The 23,024-nt window shown below is 40.6% G+C and overlaps 1 protein-coding gene across 1 annotated transcript; it reads left to right on the top strand.

Moving 5' to 3' along the window:
- Positions 1 to 217: 217 nt before the first annotated feature.
- On the top strand, positions 218 to 12,077 carry LOC306779944 (calpain small subunit 1-like). The gene is made up of 11 exons (XM_079272065.1): positions 218 to 704; positions 2,058 to 2,116; positions 2,281 to 2,317; positions 4,141 to 4,233; positions 8,094 to 8,151; positions 8,323 to 8,387; positions 9,187 to 9,255; positions 9,376 to 9,454; positions 9,643 to 9,759; positions 10,308 to 10,366; positions 11,742 to 12,077. Exons 2-11 carry the CDS (start codon positions 2,070 to 2,072, stop codon positions 11,766 to 11,768), a joined length of 651 nt encoding a protein of 216 aa, XP_079128191.1. The 5' UTR covers positions 218 to 704; positions 2,058 to 2,069; the 3' UTR covers positions 11,769 to 12,077.
- The last annotated feature ends 10,947 nt before the right edge of the window (positions 12,078 to 23,024 follow it).

Here is a 23,024-nt window from a genome sequence, read left to right as displayed (position 1 = left end):
AATTAGCTGATACATTTCCAACACTTACGCATTTAACTTGTCTGTGATGTTTTCCGTGCTTCCTGTCTCGCCCTCGCAGCGGTGGCGGTGTTATATTTTGCTGTGATTACGGTCTTGAAATCCTCATATGTGTTCATGATCATCTCCTGCTCGTCAGCGGAGTAAAAAGCGGCTCTTTCTTTGACTTTATTTAACATTGTACTGTTAGAACATCATGGTTTCGGTGATCGACGCTTCCCCCTTTGGAAGTGGGACGAGCACGCGCAATCATCCTGATCCCGATCGTCTGGTTGGAATTCACGAGACAGTTTGAGAGGATCAGCCTCGCAGGAACCGAGACAGCCTGACATCAATCATCTCGTGAATGTCGGCTGCTAACAGGACATTTGATCGACTTTGCTGAACCACTTACGTGGCACGGGGCCCTGGAGGCCGACTGTCCATACCTTTGCGTGTGTGTGTGTGTGCGCGTTCGTGTGTAGGTGTGTGTGCGCGTGCGCGTGCGCGTGCGGCTGGGGTGGGGTTGATGATGCATTGAAAAAGAACTCTGATCTTTTTGCTCAACTGGTTTTCTGGACTCAGGAAGTGGGAGTGTCCTCCTGCCACAATATCTGCGTCTCTTTCTCTCCTATGCGTGTCGTTACCTCTCTCGCTCGCGCCCTGTCAGCCTCTCCTCTCGCGCTCCGGCAGAAGCACAAGTCTCAGTAAGTAATACAAAAACAGATGTTGTTCCTCCTGTGCGAAGTGAGCGTTTAGTTTAAATGCAGCTCTGATGTTTGTTTGATGAACTATTAGTCGTGTGTGTGTGTGTGTGTGTGTGTGTGTGTGTGTGTGTGTGTGTATGTCTGTGTGTGAAACCTGACGCTGTTAAGACTGTGTAAACATAGACAGTTTGCATATTGTTCACTCCCGTCTCCAGTGGTGGAAAAGTACAACAAAAGAAGAATATCGCATTGAACACAATGATGCAGTTCTGCATTTACAGTTTTACGTGACTTCAGGAGCGGCAGTGAAGTGTACTTCAGTACACTGTCGTAACGCGGAGCAGTAGCCTTCACTGTACTGTAAAGTACAAGTATTCATTATGCTGAACACCTCCCTACAAAGTGTTATTATATATACATAATATTATTGTTATTATTATTATTATGACTGGATTCATACTGATGCATGAACAGTAATGTTATTGCTGACTTGAACTACTTTATATTAGAGCTGCAACAATTCGTGCAACTAATTAATTGAACAAAAACAATTTGGCAACGATTTGATGATTGATTGATTGAGTCATGAAGTCATTTTGAACATTTTATGGAATTTTCTGGATGAATTGATAATGAACTGAATATATTGTTGGGTAGTTTAGTCAGAATACGTCATATCTTACAAACCGATTATTTGTTTCTTCATATAAAATCATAATCTGCAAAGTGACCAACAACACTCTCCTCTGAAATGTGATGAAGTAGCAGCGTAAAAAGGACACTTACAGTACAAGTACAGGTATAAATGACCGCCTGAAGGCATTGTGTTCTGTATGCTGTAAGTTAGCCGGCAGCACAGTCAACATACAGCTTTGAGGTCAGAAGAATGATCATAGCATACACTGCATGACGTCATCGTGTATTTTAATTATTACTTTTATTTCAAATATTCAAGACGTCGACTGACACATTTTCATGGCGTATGTTTTGGATTTCTACTTGAATGAAGAGTAGTTCTGTGAGTGTCAAAATACATTACATAATATTATATTCGTTTTATTTAATTTTATTATATTTCAGTATTTGTATTCAGTCTGTTGATTATGTGATTGTGAAGCAGAGTTGGTAAGACCAGGACCCAAAGAGATGTCTTCAAACTCCTCTTCTGACCAAACTGACCATGACTCCATTCATTCATCATCATTGGTTGATGTTATGTTGACCAAATATTGCTTCAGGGTCGTGTTCCTTTTTAAAGTCTCCGCATGTGTTTAATGTGTAAGAGATGTTGACGTCTACTCTGCCTGGTGTCCGTTGTTTATTGCTGACCTTCTCTCTCTGTCTCTTTTTCAGACACAAGGCAAAATGTTTTTTGCAAAGAATTTGATCAGCGGCATCATTGATGTTGTGAGGTGAGCGCACTGGTCTTTTCTTTGATGGAGCTAGGCAGAGCTAACGGCGTCTATTCTGCTTCCAGTCTTCGTGCTAAGCTAGGCTAACCGTCTGTACTGAATGCACATATTGATCTTTTCACAGCTGCTCTCTGACTCGTGTCTTGTTTTTTCCCCTCCGACAGCAACATCGACCCGGCTCAGTTTAGGTCCTCAGACCCTGTGAGTGCAACACCTGATCCTCTGAACCCGTGATGAGACCATCTCAAACACACGTGTTGAGCCTAGCGTCTCACAGAGTGTGTATCTCTATGGATGCTCTGACTGTCACTGAATAATCTCTTCAGACCCGAGTATATCATGGTGTCGGAAAAAGGAAATGCACTATTTTAAAATGTGTCTTTGTTAGAATGTATTCAACCAACAAATGTCATGTTTTGACATGTTGAGTGACACAACACAGGATCAGGGTAGAGTGTTGTACAGTATTCATCAAACTGCTGAAAGTAAAATACAAGACGTCTGTGAGAGATTAAAAAAAATCAAACTCAAGAATGAAAACTAGTTATGAAAATTCTTACGAGATCCAGAGTGTGATTGGCTCAGATTAGGGCTGGGCGATAAATCGATTTAATCGATTAATTCGAATGTGTGCTTTAAGGCGATGTGTTTTATTGAAAATCGAGAAAATCGCCCCCACCCCTCCCCCCGTTGGGTTCCCGTAGTTGAGTGCGCGCGCATTGTTTACAAACGAAAACAATGGCGGCCAGCAGTGAAGCTCTCGTTCTTAAGAGAGGGAAGAATGTGTCTTCCGTGGTCTGGAAATGGTTCGGGTTCGTGTCATCTGACACAGAACAAACAGCCTCAAACAGAGGCATGCCGCCGAGTGGGAGAAGTGTTGCGCCCTGAGGAGGGAGCAGGACAGCGGGAGCACAAGCGACGCGGTCTTCCTGGCAAAAAATATTTAGAAAAAACATGCACTACTGTTTAATACTGTTGGTTATGTTGTGAATGCACTTGATTTTGTTTACATGCACTTATTTACTGTGCACAATATGTTATGTTGATGTTAGATCAGATGTTGGACTTTTGAAAATGTGAATGGTAAAGGGTCACATACATTTTATTTCATGCTGTGTTTGTATCAGTGTATTCAGTTAGAAAAGCTTACTGTCAAAAGTTACATTTGCACAGTTGTTTACAATGGAAGGCTACTATTTAATGCCATTTAATGTTATCTTTAATTTAATTTTATATTTAAATGATTCAGGCAAACAAAAGAGTGACCAAATACTTTTTGTATACTACAGGCACCTTTCTACAATGTTCAGGTTTTGTTTGCACTTTATTTTTATCAACCTACGAGGGAAAATCATCACAAAATAAAATAAAAAATTGTTTTCAACAGCTTCTGTCATCTGCAAAAATTTGTGGGGGAAAAAATCGATTTAAATCGTGAATCGGATTTTTTGTAAAAAAATCGGAGATTTTATTTTTAGGCCATATCGCCCAGCCCTAGCTCAGATATACGCGTCATTAATCGTGGGATCACTTGAGAGTGTTTAACTTTGCTCTTTGCTGTAAGTAGCTTCAGTTCCAACCTGCTCCCGGTCAAATCCCAATGTTTCAAGATACTGATGCTCTTTTCTGTGGATTGGAAATATTTTGCGGCAGCTGATGACTTTATTCTCACTCGATAGCAAAGAGAAATATTCTCAGATTAGAGGTAAATCTGTTGGTGTCCGTGTCCTCGTAGCAAGCGTCCCCACGTTGTGTCCCAACCTCTTAACTGTGAAACTCTTGGTAGATTTAAGAGGTTTGATTCAACCTTGTTACTGACACTCAGAATTCTCCCAGTGGAAGGTTTCAGAAGCAAACAAACACACTGAATGTTTAAATGCAGCCAGGGCCTCATTCCTCTGCCTAACAGTAGCTCTGTGTGTGTGTGTGTGTGTGTGTGTGTGTGTGTGTGTGTGTGTGTGTGTGTGTGTGTGTGTGTGTGTGTGTGTGTGTGTGTGTGTGTGTGTGTGTGTGTGTGTGTGCAGCCTCCTCCTCGCAGACCTCTGAACTTCTCCGAGTCTCATGACAGCGATGAGGAGAAACAGTTTCGGAGAGTTTTCAAACAGCTGGCTGGAGAGGTGAGTCCATAATCACCATGTCTGTTCTCAGGTCTGTGTTTCCCTCCCAGTTACACTGTGTGTGCACGTTTCACTTGATCCCAGTGAAGCTGTGGTTCCCGCCCACTTTCTATTTATCCTCCCTGCACACAGATGAGCCTTGATAGTGGGTTGGAAAATGACTGGAGCATCACAACAGCATGTTTCGTTGTACATAATTACTAAAAGTAGTAACAGAGTTCAAGGCAATTACTGCAAAACTAGACTCTAAAGTTTGATAATAATCATGGAGATGCTCCTGGAGAACACCGTCCGGCCACTATTTCTTCAGCAGATGATAAGTAGATGTAGTTTTTTGTGGCCTCGTCTTAAAGGAACAGTGCGTAGGATTTACATAGTATTCACAACTGTGTTGTCATTAGTGTATAATCACCTGAAACAAAGAGTCGTGTTTTCGTTAGCCGTTAACCACAGATGTTTACTTCCCAAATACATTAGCATTTAATGAAATAGTAAGGTGTGAGCCAAGGTGCGTGTGTTTGGGAGGTAGTGAGTCGGAATACGCTGCACAAGTTGCGTGAAACACACAGAAGTCTGAAAAAGGCACCAATCTGAAAGATTAAACAGATTTGTGGAGCAGAAATGTTTCGGGTCTGCCCTCCAGGTTGGCCTTGTCGAAACAATCACGTAAACACCAAACTTAACTTCAACCATCAGACACATTTCCTTTGCTGATTAGTTTCTTTCAGATAGTTTGCAGTTCACTGTTTTTCTTTTATGTATTTTTAGTCAGTGCTGTTAAGAATAAACAGGGTAACATGTAGTATGTTTAACGCAATCAGTATTCTTCTGGTCTGAGGAGTAAATGTACGTTAATTGAATCATGTCTTTGAAATGTGTCTGCATACCTGTGTTGTGACGTTTTACACCTCCGTGTCTCTTTAACCAGAGGAAGGATACGTCTCGCTGCACCCTGTTTCAGGAGTTTCTTGTTTTCATTGATGGAAAGGTTTCATTACTGTTTCAACTGACATGTCGACCTGCTTTGGCTGCTCGGCAAGTTCAGTAAAGATGTGACTATCTCTCTATGAGTCGGTCGTTCTCTCTCTTCCCACCTGATCCTTCTTCACCTCACCACACCTGTCTGCCTGCTGTCGGCTGCATTCCAAACTCCACCATCCACTGTCCCCTCCTCTCTCTCTCTTACTCTCTTTGTCTGGTTCATCACCATCGTGTCCGACAGGTTCTTCTACCCGTCTGTCTCACACCAACACAGAGTAAAGAATGTATGTTGAATTCAAATAACTTCACAGAAATTCATTTCAATAACTTTAACATTGAACAGAGCACAACAGGCACCAGTAATAAACTGATAGGAGTGCGTATTGTAAAGTGCACTTTTCTACTGATACTCTTTCAACTAACTCTAAAAACACCAGAGCCGTGATGTTCACAATAAACGACTGATCGGCCAGAGAGTCAACAACATATCAACATAGTGGTGGCAGTAATACGCTAATAAGCCAACCGCCGTAAAACCAGAAGAAGAAGATAAAATAGTGTCTCCAGACAGAATGTAATTTAATATGTTGTAGCTGTATTCAAAGTGCAATATGGCAATATTTTCTCTGTGTGTATTGCACAACTGGACATCGCTATGACAGTAAAAACAGAAGTGATATACTGTGCAGCCCTCGTTTTAATACGGTTAAAAGCATCAGCTATAAATAGTGAAATACGTACAAACCAAACCCAACAGGTAGCCGCTGGGCAGCTGCATTGACAGCATCAAATAAAAGAAACAAAAAGATGTGTCAGCCCCTGTATTGGCTGCTGAAAGGCATTCATGAGAAATGGAAGAGAGAGTTGGAGGAAACAGAAAGTTGTCCTCTGAACTCTGAAGCGCTGTGTTCTAAAATGTGTCCACTTTGTGGAGCATTTTCTTTTAGTTTTTAGGGTCAAAACAGAGCAGAAACTCTGCGTTTTCATGTGACATTGACAGAGACTCGGTCCAGAGACAGGCAGAGACAGTGTGAGAGACGGAGCAGACGCCAGTCAGCGATGGACGGATGTTGTCTTATCTCAGTCAGGAAGCTTTGTAATGCATTAAGCAGACATGTGATTTCCAGCTTTCTGAATTGAATCAGACAGAGAGAAGAGAAAGCTCCGGAGGGGAATTTATATTCTTGTAAATGTTAATACTCTTGTTGCAAAGTCAATTTTAAACATCTAAACTGTTTCTTTTCATTACATTACAATCCTGATGCCACTTAGGTTATCTTTCAATGATCACTCATTGTGTATTGAAAGCTAGAAGCAGTGCTTTGTTTCTGTTATAGATCCCTCTTCAGTTCACAGTGGCATTCTGGGACATTGAGGGAAGATTAAACGCTCATAACCAAATGTTAACATATCAGCTGGACTTCAGAACCAGAGTGTTGTTACAGATAAACAGTGACTCTATTTACTGTGTCCTCAGCAGAGTCGGCTCCAGGGAGCGTTGGAAAGAGAGCTCTTTCTCTGCATTCCTACCATTGTCTGGCAGGGTGGCACCCGAGCCTGAGGGCGTTTGCTGTGTGTGTGTGTGTGTGTGTGTGTGTGTGTATATTGTGTGTCTGAGGTTTTCTCTGACTCATCAGAGGGAATTTGCACCAGTTAGACCAGAACACCAGAACTCAGCCCACTGTCAGTGGGCGGGTTTTCTAAATCAACAGCAGTAATAATGATGATGATGACGAGGATGAAGTGGGTGGGTGGAGATCTGTAAATGACCGGTAAAGGTGGAGTCCGCTGTGACTGACTTTGTGGTTACTTTTTAAAGGCACAGACCTCGATTCTGTCTGAATATATTGAAGTTGAGTTTGAAAACATCAACAGTGGATAAGTTGAGAATTTGAGTCTAGTTTAGTTGACACGAAAGGAATACTTTACCCTTAAAGTGACCATTTGCGTATCAATGACTCGTCCACTCTTACCTTTAACTTTTGAAGAAAAATAATGAAATCGGCCTTTACAGAGACCACAAGAGACAAACTAAAATGAAACGATAAGCACACATATATCATCCAGATGTTTATGTTAAAACAGTTGAGAACGCTTGAGAACTGTCTTTCGTGGGCATCTTCAACTTCAAATTGCCCACACCTGAACCGACCTGACTAATTGGCTGGAGCTCCGTGGGAGTTGTAGTCCTATAGTTTTCTTTGGCCTACAAAGGTCACCACTTGGTGGCAGTTTTGTTTGACTATTTACCAAAAACAATACAGGCTCTTTATGGCAAAAATCACAACAGGTTTTTTGTCAAAACTGAGAAAACACAAGTTTTCTCATGACCTTGTAATGTCTTCTTGCTCATCGTGTGCAAACAGCCCATTTCCTTTTCAGTTGCATTAATCTGCACAGTTTCACCACAAAGATGTGTCTTTTAGGAATGAGTGAAGACATTGTTGTGCCTGCATGGTGCTGTGAAAGGAGCCATCCAGAGATAGCGTGGCGCTGCTTCACAGTGTTTGGGCAGCAGGGAGAACATTTGAGAGTTGTTACGAGGTTTTTAGTTTTTTTTTTCAGCAGTGAGTCAGAAGCTGGAAAAATATCAAAGGAAATAAAAGGAAACCGCTTGAGTTTGGCTTGAGTCACGCTCAGATCAGCTGTGACTCACTGTGTTTGTGGGGTTTCCTCTGCGGAAAGAAACGACCTGGGCACAAACACCCTTTTCTGATGTGTGTGTGTGTGTGTGTGTGTGTGTGTGTGTGTGTGTGTGTGTGTGTGTGTGTGTGTGTGTGTGTGTGTGTGTGTGTGTGTGTGTGTGTGTGTGTGTGTGTGTGTGTGTGTGTGTGTGTGTGTGTGTGTGTGTGTGTGTGTGTGTGTGTGTGTTTTAACAGGACATGGAGGTGAGTCCATGTGAGCTGAAGAACATCCTCAACAAAGTCCTTGGCAACCGTGAGTCTGCTTTACTGCTTTCCTACTACATGACGGTATTTCTTCTGTTTGGCAATTCTATTTCTGCTGTTCTCACAGCAACTGTTTTACCTACTCACACTTTTTGTCCTCGCCAGTATTTCTTACTGATGTATTTTATTTGAAGGTTGAATCAGTTAATGTTTGTTTCAGATGGAGGCCTGAAGACTGACGGTTTCAGCATTGAGTCCTGCAGGAGCATGGTGGCTGTCATGGACGTATCCTTTCACCAAACATGGTGCTAACACCGTGATACTACAAGCACTAGAAGTAGCAGTGGCACCAGCAGCAGTGGCAGTAGTAGTAGTACCAGGAGTAGGGAACTCAGGAGCAGTAGAAGCAGTAGTAGCAGCAGCGCTAGTCGCAGTTCCATTAGCAGTTGTAATAGTGGAAGTAGTAATTGTAGCTCTATTTCTGTTGTTGAAATAGAGGTAGCAGGAGCATTTAAAGTAGCAGAAGCGATAGAAGTAACATCAGTAGTAGTATAAGTAATAATTGCAGTAACACTATCAAGAGCAGCATGAGCAGCATTAGTACCAATAGTAATAGATCCAGTAGTAACAGCTGTAGTAGCAATGGTAGAAGTGGCAGAGGCAATAGAAGTAACAGCAGTAGCAGTCAAAGTTACAGTTGTAATAAGACTATCAACAGCAGCATTAGTACTAGAGGTAATACTACCAGTAGTAGTAGCAGTAGCAGCTGTAGTAGCAGTAGTAGCAGAAGCAATAGCAGTAATTCAAGTAATAGTTGTTGTTACACTATCAACAGCAGTATGAATAGATCAAATAAAACTGTGTCCCATGGGAAATAGTTTTTATAGACTATACAGTAAAGGTAGAGGTAGTCGTAGCATAAGTAGTAGTAAAAGTAACAGCAGTCGTGGTGGTAGAAGTAGCAGTAAAGTAGTAGCAGTAGTAGTTGTATCGATACTAGTTGGGTTTGCAGGGTTGTGTGAGTGTGTTCTTGGTGTACTCTGCTCTGGTTTGTGAGCTTGACCTTTGACCTGACTCCCTTCAGAGTGACAGCACAGGGAAACTGGGCTTCCACGAGTTCAAATACATGTGGAACAACATCAAGAGATGGCAGGCCCGTTTGTCTTTTTCTTTAATTTGACCCTTTTTTGATGTTTTTTTCAGGATATAACAGTGAAAACTGTTTGTGGTGTTTCACCGCATTGTTTATTTATTTGTTGTTTGTTTTCTCCAGGCCGTCTATTTAAAATACGATGCAGATGGTTCAGGTACAATCAACTCTCGTGAACTGCCAAAAGCCTTTGAGGCTGCAGGTGAGGAACTGTGTGTGTGTGTGTGTGTGTGTGTGTGTGTGTGTGTGTGTGTGTGTGTGTGTGTGTGTGTGTGTGTGTGTGTGTGTGTGTGTGTGTGTGTGTGTGTGTGTGTGTGTGTGTGTGTGTGTTTAAATAACCAGGAACATCGGTGTGAACTGAGTGTAAAGTCTCCAACTAACTGTTTGCAGGTTTCCCTCTAAATGACCAGCTCTACAAGCTGATTATCCGTCGCTATAGCGATGAGCACTGCAGCATGGACTTTGACAATTTCATTGGCTGCCTGGTGCGACTCGACGCCATGTGCAGTGAGTCTCTCCCTCTTCCTCAGCCTCTCTCCTCTCTGTTTTTAAAGGTGCATCACTGCACCCTAATGATATGTATGTGCCATGCATCATTTTATACACATTTATATACAAAATCAGCCGGACATACTGTGTGTCTTCTCAATCAAAATGATTTAAAATAAGGTTCTGAAAGCTTGTTTAAAGTTTGTCGCAAGTCATCGTACGTCTTCGTTGAATCAAAGAGCCTAAAAGTTTGAATGAAATGTCCAAAGAAAGAAAGTGCTCTCCAGCTTTTTCTCTGCAACTGTAAAGAGGCAGAATAAATATCATGTTTTCTTCCTTATGATATGGATAAGGAAGTGCTGTATTCATTTGACATCAAGTAAATGATGGGAATTAAGTCTGTGGAGTGACGACTCTTTCCTTTAAAGGGGTTTTCTGTTTGTGCCGCCAATCTTTAAATCTTTAAAATAATCATTATTTACTGATAAAATGTTAAAGACTAATATGACTGTATTGAGTCATCAGATATGTTAAATGATGTGTGTGTGTGTGTGTGTTTTCTGCAGGAGCCTTTAAGACCCTGGATACGGACAACAGAGGCACCATCAACCTGGACATCAAGGAGGTAATTAGCTGATTTCACTCTTCTTTTCTTTCAATCAATTCTCCTAAATTAAGATGAGCTACAGCTTCATCCATCCCAAGGGGGATCTTAGTGCAGCACTTGCAGTGCAAAGGGTGAAGAAAAAAAACACCATCCAAATTATAATCAAATAGTCTATTGTACTTCTCATAATAATGCTAGTACAACGACAACAAAAAGACAACATTAAACCTCTGTATTGTAATCCTCTTTGTGGTGAAGTCAATAGTAAAAACAATACAGAGGTCTACGCTGTGTTCTTCTTGTTAGGTATACTAGCATTATTATGAGAAGTGCAATCATCATTGTTTTCAGGGTTTTTCTTTGTGCTGCAGCGTAGCGTGTGCACAACATCTTTCCTCGGGATAGTTCTCTTTATTCACAGCTGATACTTTCTGATAGGCAACGTGTACTATAAGCTTTACCACAGAGAGCACTGAGTTTAACTATCTGAGTTTTGACTGATGTTCAATCCTAGCATCATTTAGGACTATATTAACTGTAAATAAAAATGGAGATGGAATGATATTTCTAACCTGAAAAAGTGCTGTGAACGCATAGTAATGATTAAAGGGACACGTGTGTGTGTGTGTCAACATTTTTATCAAGTGAGATCATCTGTCATCTGGAGGCCGGGCAGTAAGAACAACGTTTAGTGAGACTCGAGTAAGAAAATAAACCTGAAACTATAAAAGTGAGCGGTTGAAAATAGGATTTTTATTGGAAATAACCAGTGGTTTGAAGGATTTTAGTACTATGTGTAAGTACGTTTACTCAAGTACTGTACTTGAGTGGCTTTTACTCCACTACACCTCAGACGGAAATATTATACTTTTTACACTTTACTTTTTACTACTTGTTGATGCTGAATGTTTGTGATAAAGTGAGGGATGAAGTGTTCCTTTATGTGTTGAGAACGTCCTCCTACTGGAAAAGGCATCGTCACAAAGCTGCAAACAGGCTGTTTGTTCTTTTTAGAGACGCTAAACACATGATGATCTCATAGAATATGATGCATTGCTGTAGATTATACCAGCCGACAGAATATAAAGGAGGTAAAAACATGTCAAATGTAACATACGCATGAATGCAGCATTGATGTTAATCCTGAACCATCATATGTATAATAGTAAAACACTGAGGTAACATTTTACTGCACAATGAGTACTTTAACTTTAACTTCATTTTACTGATGACATACTTTTACCCAAGTAAGGTTTTGAATGCAGAGGTTTTACTTGGAGCGGAGTATTTTCACAGTACCGTACTTTTACTGCACTAAAGGAGCTAAATACTTGAAACGATGACATTGCAGAGCTACTTTGACACTAACTGTGTGTTTGTTTCTGTCTCTCAGTGGCTTCAGCTGACGATGTACTCATGAAGTGTTGGAGGGAAGCTGCTCCACAACAACAAAAACTTCTTCTCTTCTTTCATCTCACCCCTCACTCCCTCTCGTGTGTGTGTGTGTGTGCGCTTGTGGCTGTGCAATAGTGCTTGAAAACCCCCTCGTCATCGTGGTAACGGGACCAAAGTGCAGTGACCAAAGTGGAGCTGATGCTGCTGTTGCACTGTCCTGCTGCTGCCAGGCAGTGGTGCTGCAACGTCCCCATGTTACACATTCCGGGCAAAGTTTAACCGGTCTTTATTTTTTTTATCAGAAACCCAATAAAGTGACACAACTGACGATGAAGTGTTGTTGTGGCTAGTTTGTGAGTGTGTTCTTCTGGATTTTCATGCAAGTAGTGTTTCTCTACACAGGAATCTTTTTTAATGACTTCAGATATTGTGGCCATCACTAATCATACTTACTGTTAATTTTAAACAAAAAAGGAACTTCTGATGTTTTACTTTCAATGTGGCAGAAAGGAGCTTCCAGGGGAAAACACAAACATGGGGGAAACATCCTTCATGAAGTTGTCAATAGGTGCCAGCTTTAGTTTGTGTGTTATCAACGAATGTCCACATGAGAGACTGGCTGTTGAGATTGTAGTGATTTATTGTAACAGCCCTCCTTTGGGGCCAGAGCCGACAGTATATTCCTTGAACATTTTAATTCCGGTAAGTTAACCTTTTATTAACCAGGAATGTTACATTGAGATGAAAGATTTCTCCTTCATAATAATAATAATGATACATTTATTTAGTATAGCATCTTTCATTGAACAAGATTCACAAAGCCAATAAAACAGTAAAATAATTCAAAACAATCCATAAAAGATGAAAACACAGAAAATGACGAACAGTACAAATCACAAAGGGACACAAAGGCCAGTTTAAATGAGTTAGTTCGTCTTCAGCTGCTTTTTTTAAGGTGTCAACAGAAACCACGGATCGAACGTCTCCATGAAGAGCATTTCAGTGTCGGAGCCACTTAGAGCCTTTAGTTTTTAAGAGCATCCTGGTCAAGTTGGGCAGCAATAACAAGAAGAGACCAACAATATAAGACAGATGACACAAAATATGCCACAATATCACAAATGAAGATTATACAATCATGAATAAGTTGGTGTGATGGCCCTCTCTGCCGTGTCAGCACAGTCTAAGAGAGTCGCGAGATAAACTACAATTTTGCCATTTAAAATTACGATCATTTTTTAAAGTTTTTTTTTCAAATCTTTGCTTTTGATCTTGGGAATTATCCATTGTGTCTCTTGAGGACTCTAAAATGAATTTGTAAATAAAGAATTTAAAAACAGTTTGTTGAACTGGTCAGATCAGTAGACATGTGATCATCGTTTCCAGGGTCACGATAACAACCTGCTTCAGTTCAACTTGTTTTTTCAATACAAATGATGAAAGAGTGATGTTAGTATAAATTACTTCACATTAAAATCGTATTCAGCCTTTTTTCACATCTGACATATTACCTGCATTTCCTATCTGGTGATCAAAGAAGGCTTATCGTATTTTATATCTTCATATATTCTTATCAGACTATATGAAAACCAGGAGCCAATAGTGTACTATGTTAGTATTGACGTAATATTATCACTAGCTATGTTCATATATGTCCCCTATAATACTCGTACTGTGTATAACATACCTTTGATACAGCGCGTACCTTTTTAATGCCCCACAATCACACCGTGATGATGTCACTTTGATAGGAACTTTGAGTTTTAGTGAACCGACGCTGTGGCGCGTTTGGTGCGGGGCGGGGCCGGCCGGTGTGGAGGAGAAGGGGGGCGGTGCAGAGGAGAGGGGATGCTGAGGAGGGGAAACAACAGGAAGAACAACAGGTTTCTGCGGAGGTTTTAATTCGGACAATCTGGAGAACAACTCACGAGAGAATCCGAAGAAGAGTCTGTGAAAGGTAGGAGGGCTGGCTGAGTCTGCGTCCGTAGAGCAGACTTCATGCAAAGAACACATACATGTAGATATCGTTAAAGTTGGTGGTTCGATAAAGAACCGTGCTTGATAGTGGAGTGGAAATGAAAAAGCCGCAGCGAGGTGTTGAAATATAGTTTGAGGATTTTAACTGAACGATTTGAAACGAACACTATCATGCGAAGCAATTAGTTAATTAACCAATTATAAAATAGTATGACGTAAAAGCCAGTGATGATAGTCTACATGTCTCTCAGTGTAAACAGTAACGTTAAGTGATGTGTTTAATAGCAGAGGAGCAGATCTGTCCGGTTACACCGATTTTTAAAGAATCAGCTCTTTTTTCTTTTTAAAGATGAATTCCACCTGATGCATCGCTCATCATACCTTCAACCATCATCTTTTATCTTCCTTGAATGCAGTATATCTGCACATTTCATATTTGAAGTGAACACATTAGTTGCAATGTAATTCTCTCTGAATGTTTATCAAAAGATGCAGATATTCGATTCAATTGTGTCCCATATACAGAAAAATATAAAGAGCCACGGGCCAAACAGCATGTGTAGTTTTCAACCAGTTACACTGCAAGAACATTTCTAAACCAGAAAACCCCGCGTGCTATAGAAGATTCATTTGCTATCAAACATTTACTAAACATACCCAGTGAGCATTTTTTGGTTCAAAAGACGTTTAAAAGACGTTCAAAAGTGAACGTTTTTTCGCCGACTATTTGTAGACGTTGAACAGACGTTCACGCTTAGACCAGATTTAAACGTGATTTGCAATACTATAATTTTTCGTCCTCTACATTGTGCTAATACTAATATATCATGATTTAGAGGCTTACTAAGAAACCACATCCACATTTATCAGTTGAAAGCCAGTATTGGACATCACGTTGATATCTGGTCTAAACGTGAGCGTTGAATCAACGTCTACAAATAGTCGGCTAAAAACCTTTCACTTTTCACCGTGATTTAACCGTGTGTTCAACCTCACCGTGTTTTAACCGTGTGTTCAACCTCACCGTGTTTTAACCGTGTGTTCAACCTCACCGTGTTTTAACCGTGTATTCAACCTCACCGTGTTTTAACCGTGTAGTCAACCTCACCGTGTTTTAACCGTGTATTCAACCTCACCGTGTTTTAACCGTGTAGTCAACCTCACCGTGTTTTAACCGTGTAGTCAACCTCACCGTGTTTTAACCGTGTATTCAACCTCACCGTGTTTTAACCGTGTATTCAACCTCACCGTGTTTTAACCGTGTGTTCAACCTCACCGTGTTTTAACCGTGTGTTCAACCTCACCGTGTTTTAACCGTGTATTCAACCTCACCGTGTTTTAACCGTGTAGTCAACCTCACCGTGTTTTAACCGTGTATTCAACCTCACCGTGTTTTAACCGTGTATTCAACCTCACAGTGTTTTAACCGTGTATTCAACCTCACCGTGTTTTAACCGTGTATTCAACCTCACCGTGTTTTAACCGTGTATTCAACCTCACCGTGTTTTAACTGTGTATTCAACCTCACCGTGTTTTAACCGTGTATTCAACCTCACCGTGTTTTAACCGTGTATTCAACCTCACCGTGTTTTAACCGTGTGTTCAACCTCACCGTGTTTTAACCGTGTGTTCAACCTCACCGTGTTTTAACCGTGTATTCAACCTCACCGTGTTTTAACCGTGAATTCAACCTCACCGTGTTTTAACCGTGTATTCAACCTCACCGTGTTTTAACCGTGTATTCAACCTCACCGTGTTTTAACCGTGTATTCAACCTCACCGTGTTTTAACCGTGTATTCAACCTCACCGTGTTTTAACCGTGTGTTCAACCTCACCGTGTTTTAACCGTGTGTTCAACCTCACCGTGTTTTAACCGTGTATTCAACCTCACCGTGTTTTAACCGTGTGTTCAACCTCACCGTGTTTTAACCGTGTATTCAACCTCACCGTGTTTTAACCGTGTGTTCAACCTCACCGTGTTTTAACCGTGTGTTCAACCTCACCGTGTTTTAACCGTGTATTCAACCTCACCGTGTTTTAACCGTGTATTCAAAGCTGAAATGCTTACAGTGCTTCTGGGTATAGGATGACAACTAGACAACCCACAGCACATTAAAAGTTACATACTTATAACACATGAACATTTTCAAAAAAAAACCACAATGCTCTTGATACATTTGTATTTATTAATGAATAATATAAATATAACATGAAGTATGTTTATTCAATAAAAGCACAATAAAATAGGAAAGATGAACTGTGGAAATAAAACTATTCTGCTGAAATTAGCTAGCTCCCACCTGTCCTGTCTTGAAAAACAACTTTTTATTATTATCAATAAACAGTCAGTGTAGCGTTAACATTATGTTTGTATGTATGACCCTTATGTTTCTTTTATTTTTAAAAGCCACCCCCACCGGACCTCCCAGGAGCCTGCTTCAGATGGTCTGCCATGGCTCTGTCAACTTTTGACTCTGTGGCACTGGGGTCGGACCGTATGACAGCCTCTATAAAATTAGGAGAATAGCATTGTTGAATATAGTAGATCATGAAATGAGAGACTTTGACTGTACAACCATTCATCAAATGTATTTTGCATATCAGAACATATATTACCTTTAACCACAGAGTACAGTTCAGTTCCCCTGAAGGCACTCTTGTTCTTCTGACCACCTCCTTTCATGTTGAAAGTGGCCATTCATTTGTTTGTGAAACGTCTGTGAATAAGAAAACGCATAGTGTCACTTACGTAAGCAGTTTCAACTCTCAGTAATGCTCACCTGTTTAGAATGGCTCCATAATGTCCATGCCATATCACTTTTATTTCCACTTCTTTAGTTGACAGATATTACCGTGTTGGTATGACGTTCATACCTGTCCATGATTTTGTTTGTTGCATCCTTTATATTCTTGCCCCCAACTTTGGCCAGCAGATGAACTAGGGCTGGGCGATATGGCCTAAAAAAAAAATCTCCGATTTTTTTACAAAAAATCCGATTCACGATTTAAATCGATTTTTTTCCCCCAAAATTTTTTGCAGATGACAGAAGCTGTTGAAAACAATTTTTTCTTTTATTTTGTGATGATTTTCCCAAGTAGGTTGATAAAAATAAAGTGCAAACAAAACCTGAACATTGTAGAAAGGTGCCTGTAGTATACAAAAAGTATTTGGTCACTCTTTTGTTTGCCTGAATCATTTAAATATAAAATTAAATTAAACATAACATTAAATGGCATTAAATAGTAGCCTTCCATTGTAAACAACTGTGCAAATGTAACTTTTTACAGTAAGCTTTTCTAACTGAATACACTGATACAAACACAGCATGAAATAAAATGTATATGACCCTTTAACATTCACATTTTCAAAAGTGCAACATCTGATCTAACATCAACATAACATATTTTGCACAGTAAATAAGTGCATGTAAACAAAATCAAGTGCATTCACAACATAACCAACAGTATTAAACAGTAGTGCATGTTTTTTCTAAATATTTTTTGCCAGGAAGACAAGCCTGTCTACTACCTCTGGCTTCAGGCATGCACGGTGGCATGTAACAATGCCCCCCCCCCACACACTGAAAAGCCTCTCAGAGGGGGCACTTGTAGCTGGCACAGAGAGGTATTTCTTTGCTAAAGTACTTAGCCTTGGAAAGTTAAGTTGGTGACGCTTCCACCAGTCAAGTGGATCGGTGTCTGGGTCAACCTGCTGGACCACAGGTCAGTTGTTGCGGAGTAGAATGACATCCCCTCCAGCTCCGCAGAGATCCTTTGGCGTGTACTATTGTACAGCCGAGGCAAGGCAACGTCAGAAAAATGTTTACGGCTTGGTAGCACGTACCTGGGGTCCAAAGCTTTGAGACGGTGAATAAACCCCGGCTTTTCCACGGTGTATATGGGCACCATATCTTTTGCGATATACATCGCGACTGCATCCGTGATGGCTTTCCACCGGGCACTCTTCTTCTCATGCGGAGTACAGTTGGTGAATGTCTCCAAAATGCTGGGTTGTTGTTGTGAGGTGGCGGCGGCGGCGGCCAGCAGTGAAGCTGCTGGCCGCCATTGTTTTAGTTTGTAAACAATGCGCGCGCACTCTACTACGGGAAAAAGGGGTGGGGGCGATTTTCTCGATTTTCAATAAAACACATCGCCTTAAAGCACACATTCGAATTAATCGATTAAATCGATTTATCGCCCAGCCCTAAGATGAACCTGTTTAAAAATAAAGGCGTACAATCTACCGGTATTGCTCTGTGCTCTTAGAGACCGACTTCAGTTTTTTCATGAATGTTTAAAGCTTAAAAAGAAATTATCTTTAAAAATATTTTCTTTTTACCAACAATGCCCGCTGCTCAGCATTTTTTAGTTTGCCCTCCAGCTCATCCATCTCGTCGTTGGTGTTTAATGTCGGGACCTGTCTTTGAACTCCTTCGTGCTCCACCCCTCTCCCGCTTCTTTTTACTTCCTCAATGAGGTCCATCAACTTCCTGAGCACCACCCTCTGGAATTCTTTAAAACAACATTGCATGGTCATTGATGTAGATATTACAGTCAAATCCCTGTCTAAACGCTATTACTTACTTGCTGTGGACATCGGAAAAACACTTTTCTTGCCTGGAGAAATTGTTGGACAGATGGAAAAGGAATGTTATGATACTGTGTTGAACAAGTATTTTGTTGAGTCAAAAAAAGATCCAAATTATGCGTTTTAGTGGCAACTTAAAAGTATAGAATGTACCAATACTGGGACTTTATCTAGATTACATTTCTGCCTGTTGTGTTCAACGAGTTTACATATCAATGTAACCTGATCCTAAGGAAATTAAATGATGAAATATTTATGTAGCCATATATGTTAACCAACATACCTCCTCTGGGACTCTGTCTATGCCTTTGTTGGTGTTCTTTATGTGTAAAGAAAAACAACCACAAAGCAGTTTTGTCAAAATTGAATGCAAACATTGCTGGATGAGCGCATTTGTATTACTCCAGTAATGTGATAGATTCATTGAATATATGGCTGTGTGGGTATAAACCTTTTCCTGGACTCATTTTATTTAGAATCATAGACAGCTTATCCAATCTATGACGCCACGCATCTGTGAAATAAAACCAATGCCAATGAATTATCATCCAGTACAAAAGGCCCCCATAACATCATGTTTAGTACAAATGGGGCAAATGCTGAGGAACATAATGTGATCTTAGTTTTGGTTATTTGATTTAGTGGGGTGAGGTTACCTGTTCTCGGGCTGGATGGTCCCCGCCGGGCCTTATCCTCCCCGCATCCTTTTGTCCTCTCTACGGATGAATATCGGGAGTCAGCCAAAAGATCTCGAAATATACTCAATAAAAATTCCATGTCATTAACATCATCTGCACCCATATTTTAGGATTCAATTTTCACTGTTGGTACGTCAACACAAGAAACGATAACAAGGAGGTTTTTGGAGCAAAATTGGGCACCACAGCTACAAAAGCTGCGAGTAGCACTCTGTAGTTCTTCCTAATCCCAGTGACTTACTTGAACTGAGAATGAACAACCGTTTGTAGCAACAGAGTACCAATTTCCAAAAGGTCTCTGTTTAGGCCTCGATCCACCACCCACTTTGGAAACATTACCTACACAACACAAGTTCACAACACGGATCATTTTCTTAGTGAGCATGTGTACCTGTTAATGGACTGTGGGTTGATGAAAATGCCATGAGATTTCGGGGACTGATTCCAAGGGCTTTGGGGGACACAAACAGTTTAGTATTCGTGTATTTTAATTATACATTTTTAATAAGCTTTGAGCAGTATTTATTGCAACTTTTTAAGATCTTACTTTTTCTGGCAGAGACCGGATTGGGAGTCCGAGGGGTGGAGGACTGATCTGGGATCCATGTTGTGTCCAAAGATGCAATGACAGCTTTAACGACAATGACAACAAATCGCATGACCAAACAATGTGGAACACTTCTGACTGCGAACAAGAAAATATTTTTTAAAAGTTTGACATATTCATCTTATGATAAACTACCACAATGTCCTAATACTCACGTGACGGAGTGGGTGAGGGTTGTGTGGCTTTTGTGTGGCTTCTTTTGGGAGTGTTGAAAAGGTCCTCAGACCACGGATCAAGGCTTTGTGCTGTATCTGAAACCACAACTTCAGTTTGTTGTACACAAGAGTGCTACTACATCATTATTCTAAAAAATCCAAATCAACTTATGACATAGGGATGTACATTTTTCTCAATGTCCCTTATTACTCACGTGGTGGAGTGGGTGGTGTAGTGTTAGCACTTTTTTTGAATTTTTGGGGCGGCACTGGCAGATTGATTCTCTGAGAAGAGGACTCTATGAAGGAAAAATGAGTTCCAGTTTTTGGTAGTCAAGAGTGTTAAATAGATGAGCACGTCAAACATTCAAGCATATCATATCACAACAGAAAGAAAACTTTCATCTATGTCCCTTATTACTCACGTGGGGGAGTGGGTGGTGTAGTGTTTGCAACTCTTCTAATTTTATTCCATGGCACTGGCTGATTTGTTGTCTGAGATGTTGACTCTGTTTAGGATAAACGGTTTTCAGTTTGTTACACTCTAGAACTCAAAATACCTCAGAGTTAAAAATGTGTGTGTGTATGTGTATACTGTATCGATATATATACACACACACACACACACACACACACACACACAGATTACCACAATGGTATAATAACTGTTATCTAAGTGATTTACTACTCACGTGAAGGATTTCGTTTTTCCCTTGTGTGCCTGCTTTTAAGAGCTCCCTTTGAATTAGTGGAGTCCTCATCAGGTGAAACGTCTATAAGATATAAGGTGGCATTAAGAACAGTATAGAGAAAACATTCAGATAGCGTTAATAATCAGGGTCTATAAATCCAACAGCACACAGGTCTAAGTCATTTTAATGACACTGCACAAGATGAACTCACTTGGAACAAAATCTTGGAACACCCTACGCCTTCTCACTCGCTTGTCAAGCTTTTGAGACATTGCCTGGGAAAAGAAAGAAATGGTTAATAAGCATCTCATGAAGAAACAATATTGCTGTCAATTTACACCTCTACAATTCTACTAATATAGTTACCGATAACTAGTTAACTATAGTTATTCCATATCGTGGAGAAGGGGAAAGACCGCAAACCCTTCTGCGTACGGAAGACACGCGGCTTTTCTGTGCAAGTCTTTGTGCTGCAACAGACATCTTTTGGCTTTCTCCATGGGGCTAATGCCATAAACTATGTCAAGCAGCTTTGACTTGCAGGGACTCTCAAATAGGTCTTGTGTGTCATCCTGCCTAATGACAGCAGCAACATGCGCGTTACAGCTGTAAGCAAACTGTCTTATTTAAAAGTAATGTAAAACACGGACCGAATTACGATGTCCTGGAAGCTTATTGTGGCAGCAAACAGTCAATATAGTTCCATATTTACGACGTTTTATATGAGACATTGAATGCGTTGAAATAACGTCTTCATGTAGACCACATATGAACGGACAGCGGAATATGATTTTGGAGAAATACATTTAAAGTAACCAAAATCGCGTCTCTTTCAACCTACAACTGATCAAACCATCAATATTTTAAAAGAAATTGGTGTTTTGTGACAGGTTGATATTGTAACCGTAATTTAGACGGTTTAAAACACGTTGAAAAAAGGTCTTAGACGTGCAGGCTCCATTTCAACGCATTTTCAACCAGAAATCAACGTTGAAATCCGGGTTAGTGCTCACTGGGTTTACTGTGTCAGTCATTTATTGGTGTTCCCCCTATAACGTTAGGTGTGCCCACATTTTTCAAGTGTTTCTGTATCTGCTGCTCTTAAATTTCATTTAGAATAATAATAATTATGCAGCGCATGACATAAAAGCGCCCAATTCAATTATTATGATGATGATTATGAGTAAGTAAAGATAAAACAGGAAGAAACTGCCAATGTGATTTCTGTTCATGGTCTAAACATCCACTTAAAAGATTATGATGCAAATGTAATATGTAAATCCATACGTCTTAAGATGTAACAATCTAATTCCCCGTGGGCCGCTGTTGGCCCGCTGGCCGTAGTTTGGCCGGCCCCCGTTGTGGAGGTGGTAGACTGGGAGTGTTTAAGGTTCTCTACACACGATGAGCAGTAGGCGCTGTGTTAGCAGCGGCGTACAGGTGACGTCACGATGTGCAGCAGGTGGCAGGAAGGCTTCAATGTTTACTATCGGCTGCCTCTACAACAGGTCGACCTCGCTGACTGTTGACTCTGTGCCGTGTTGCCTGACAAGATGGTGGGGTGATTTTAATGTCCAGCTTTGGAAGATGAACTCCTTCAAAGACAGATGTCACCTCATTGGTCAGATGCTCATCCTGACATGCGGATCTTCAGCTGCAGTTCCTGTCACGTCCATGAGATGCTGCTTGTGCATATTGCTATATGATGTGCAATATAAGGATGGATGATGATTTTTGCATCATTATTTTCATTATAGTTGAAAAACATAAAATGATTATGTTGTGCTTTTTGCTTGATCAAAGATCTGGACTGTGTGAAATGCACGTGAGTGTTTTTGGGCAGAAGGAAAGTCTTACTTAGCGTTTAAACACTTTGATTAAGTGATTAGTTAAACTGTCAGTCAGAAAAATACCAAAAATGTTCTGGTTGTATCAAATGTAATGATATACATTGAATACCTTTGGGCATGACTAAGATGGACATGTCTCATTGCTTTGGACATTTTTCAGACTAAACGTTTCATCAGTGGCATACAATCCATATAGTTACAATCTCTTCTCTGTTTCTGTGTGATTCCAGTTTGCACCAAAGAACATCAAGAGTCTTTCTTCTTTTCTGTCCTTCTCCGCTGCCCCTCCTTCCTCTTCTTTATTGCAGCCGGTGGAGATTAGTGGCTAGGCCTAATGATGATGCTCCAGTCTGATAACACAATGTCTGTAAAAGAAAAGTGGGTGTGCGGAGGAGCTGCAGTAGGCAGGAGGGCCTGTTTTTATGATACTGTGAGGACCCAACACCTGGTTGGACACTCGCATTGTGGGGACGTCTGATCTTCTATTTAGAGAGGAGAGATTTTATACTGTATAGGTTTGGTAGCCAGATGTGCAGCTAATAACTCTTTATCAACCAGATGGGAACTGTAAATTTGTCCAGGAAAATGAGATACAGAGATACGAACGGGCCATAAACTATTCCTGATGGGAGAAGTCTGGTTTTACAGCATCTGGATAATTTAAGACAGACTTCAAAATTGGATGTTTGTTTTGCATTTGGTCTAGTAATCCT

This window comes from Melanostigma gelatinosum (assembly GCF_949748355.1).
Source record: "Melanostigma gelatinosum genome assembly, chromosome: 7".
NCBI lineage: Eukaryota > Metazoa > Chordata > Actinopteri > Perciformes > Zoarcidae > Melanostigma > Melanostigma gelatinosum.
The sequence above is the reverse complement of the archived record's forward strand: the minus strand, read 5'-3'. Positions and strand labels throughout refer to the sequence as shown.

Bases quoted from the DNA above. Each gene is read 5' to 3' on its own strand.
- LOC306779944 (XM_079272065.1), top strand. From the start codon at position 2,070: ATGTTTTTTGCAAAGAATTTGATCAGCGGCATCATTGATGTTGTGAG. The intron at 9,455-9,642 runs GTGAGGAACTGT...AACTGTTTGCAG, and splicing joins AAAAGCCTTTGAGGCTGCAG to GTTTCCCTCTAAATGACCAG. The intron at 10,367-11,741 runs GTAATTAGCTGA...TCTGTCTCTCAG, and splicing joins TCAACCTGGACATCAAGGAG to TGGCTTCAGCTGACGATGTA.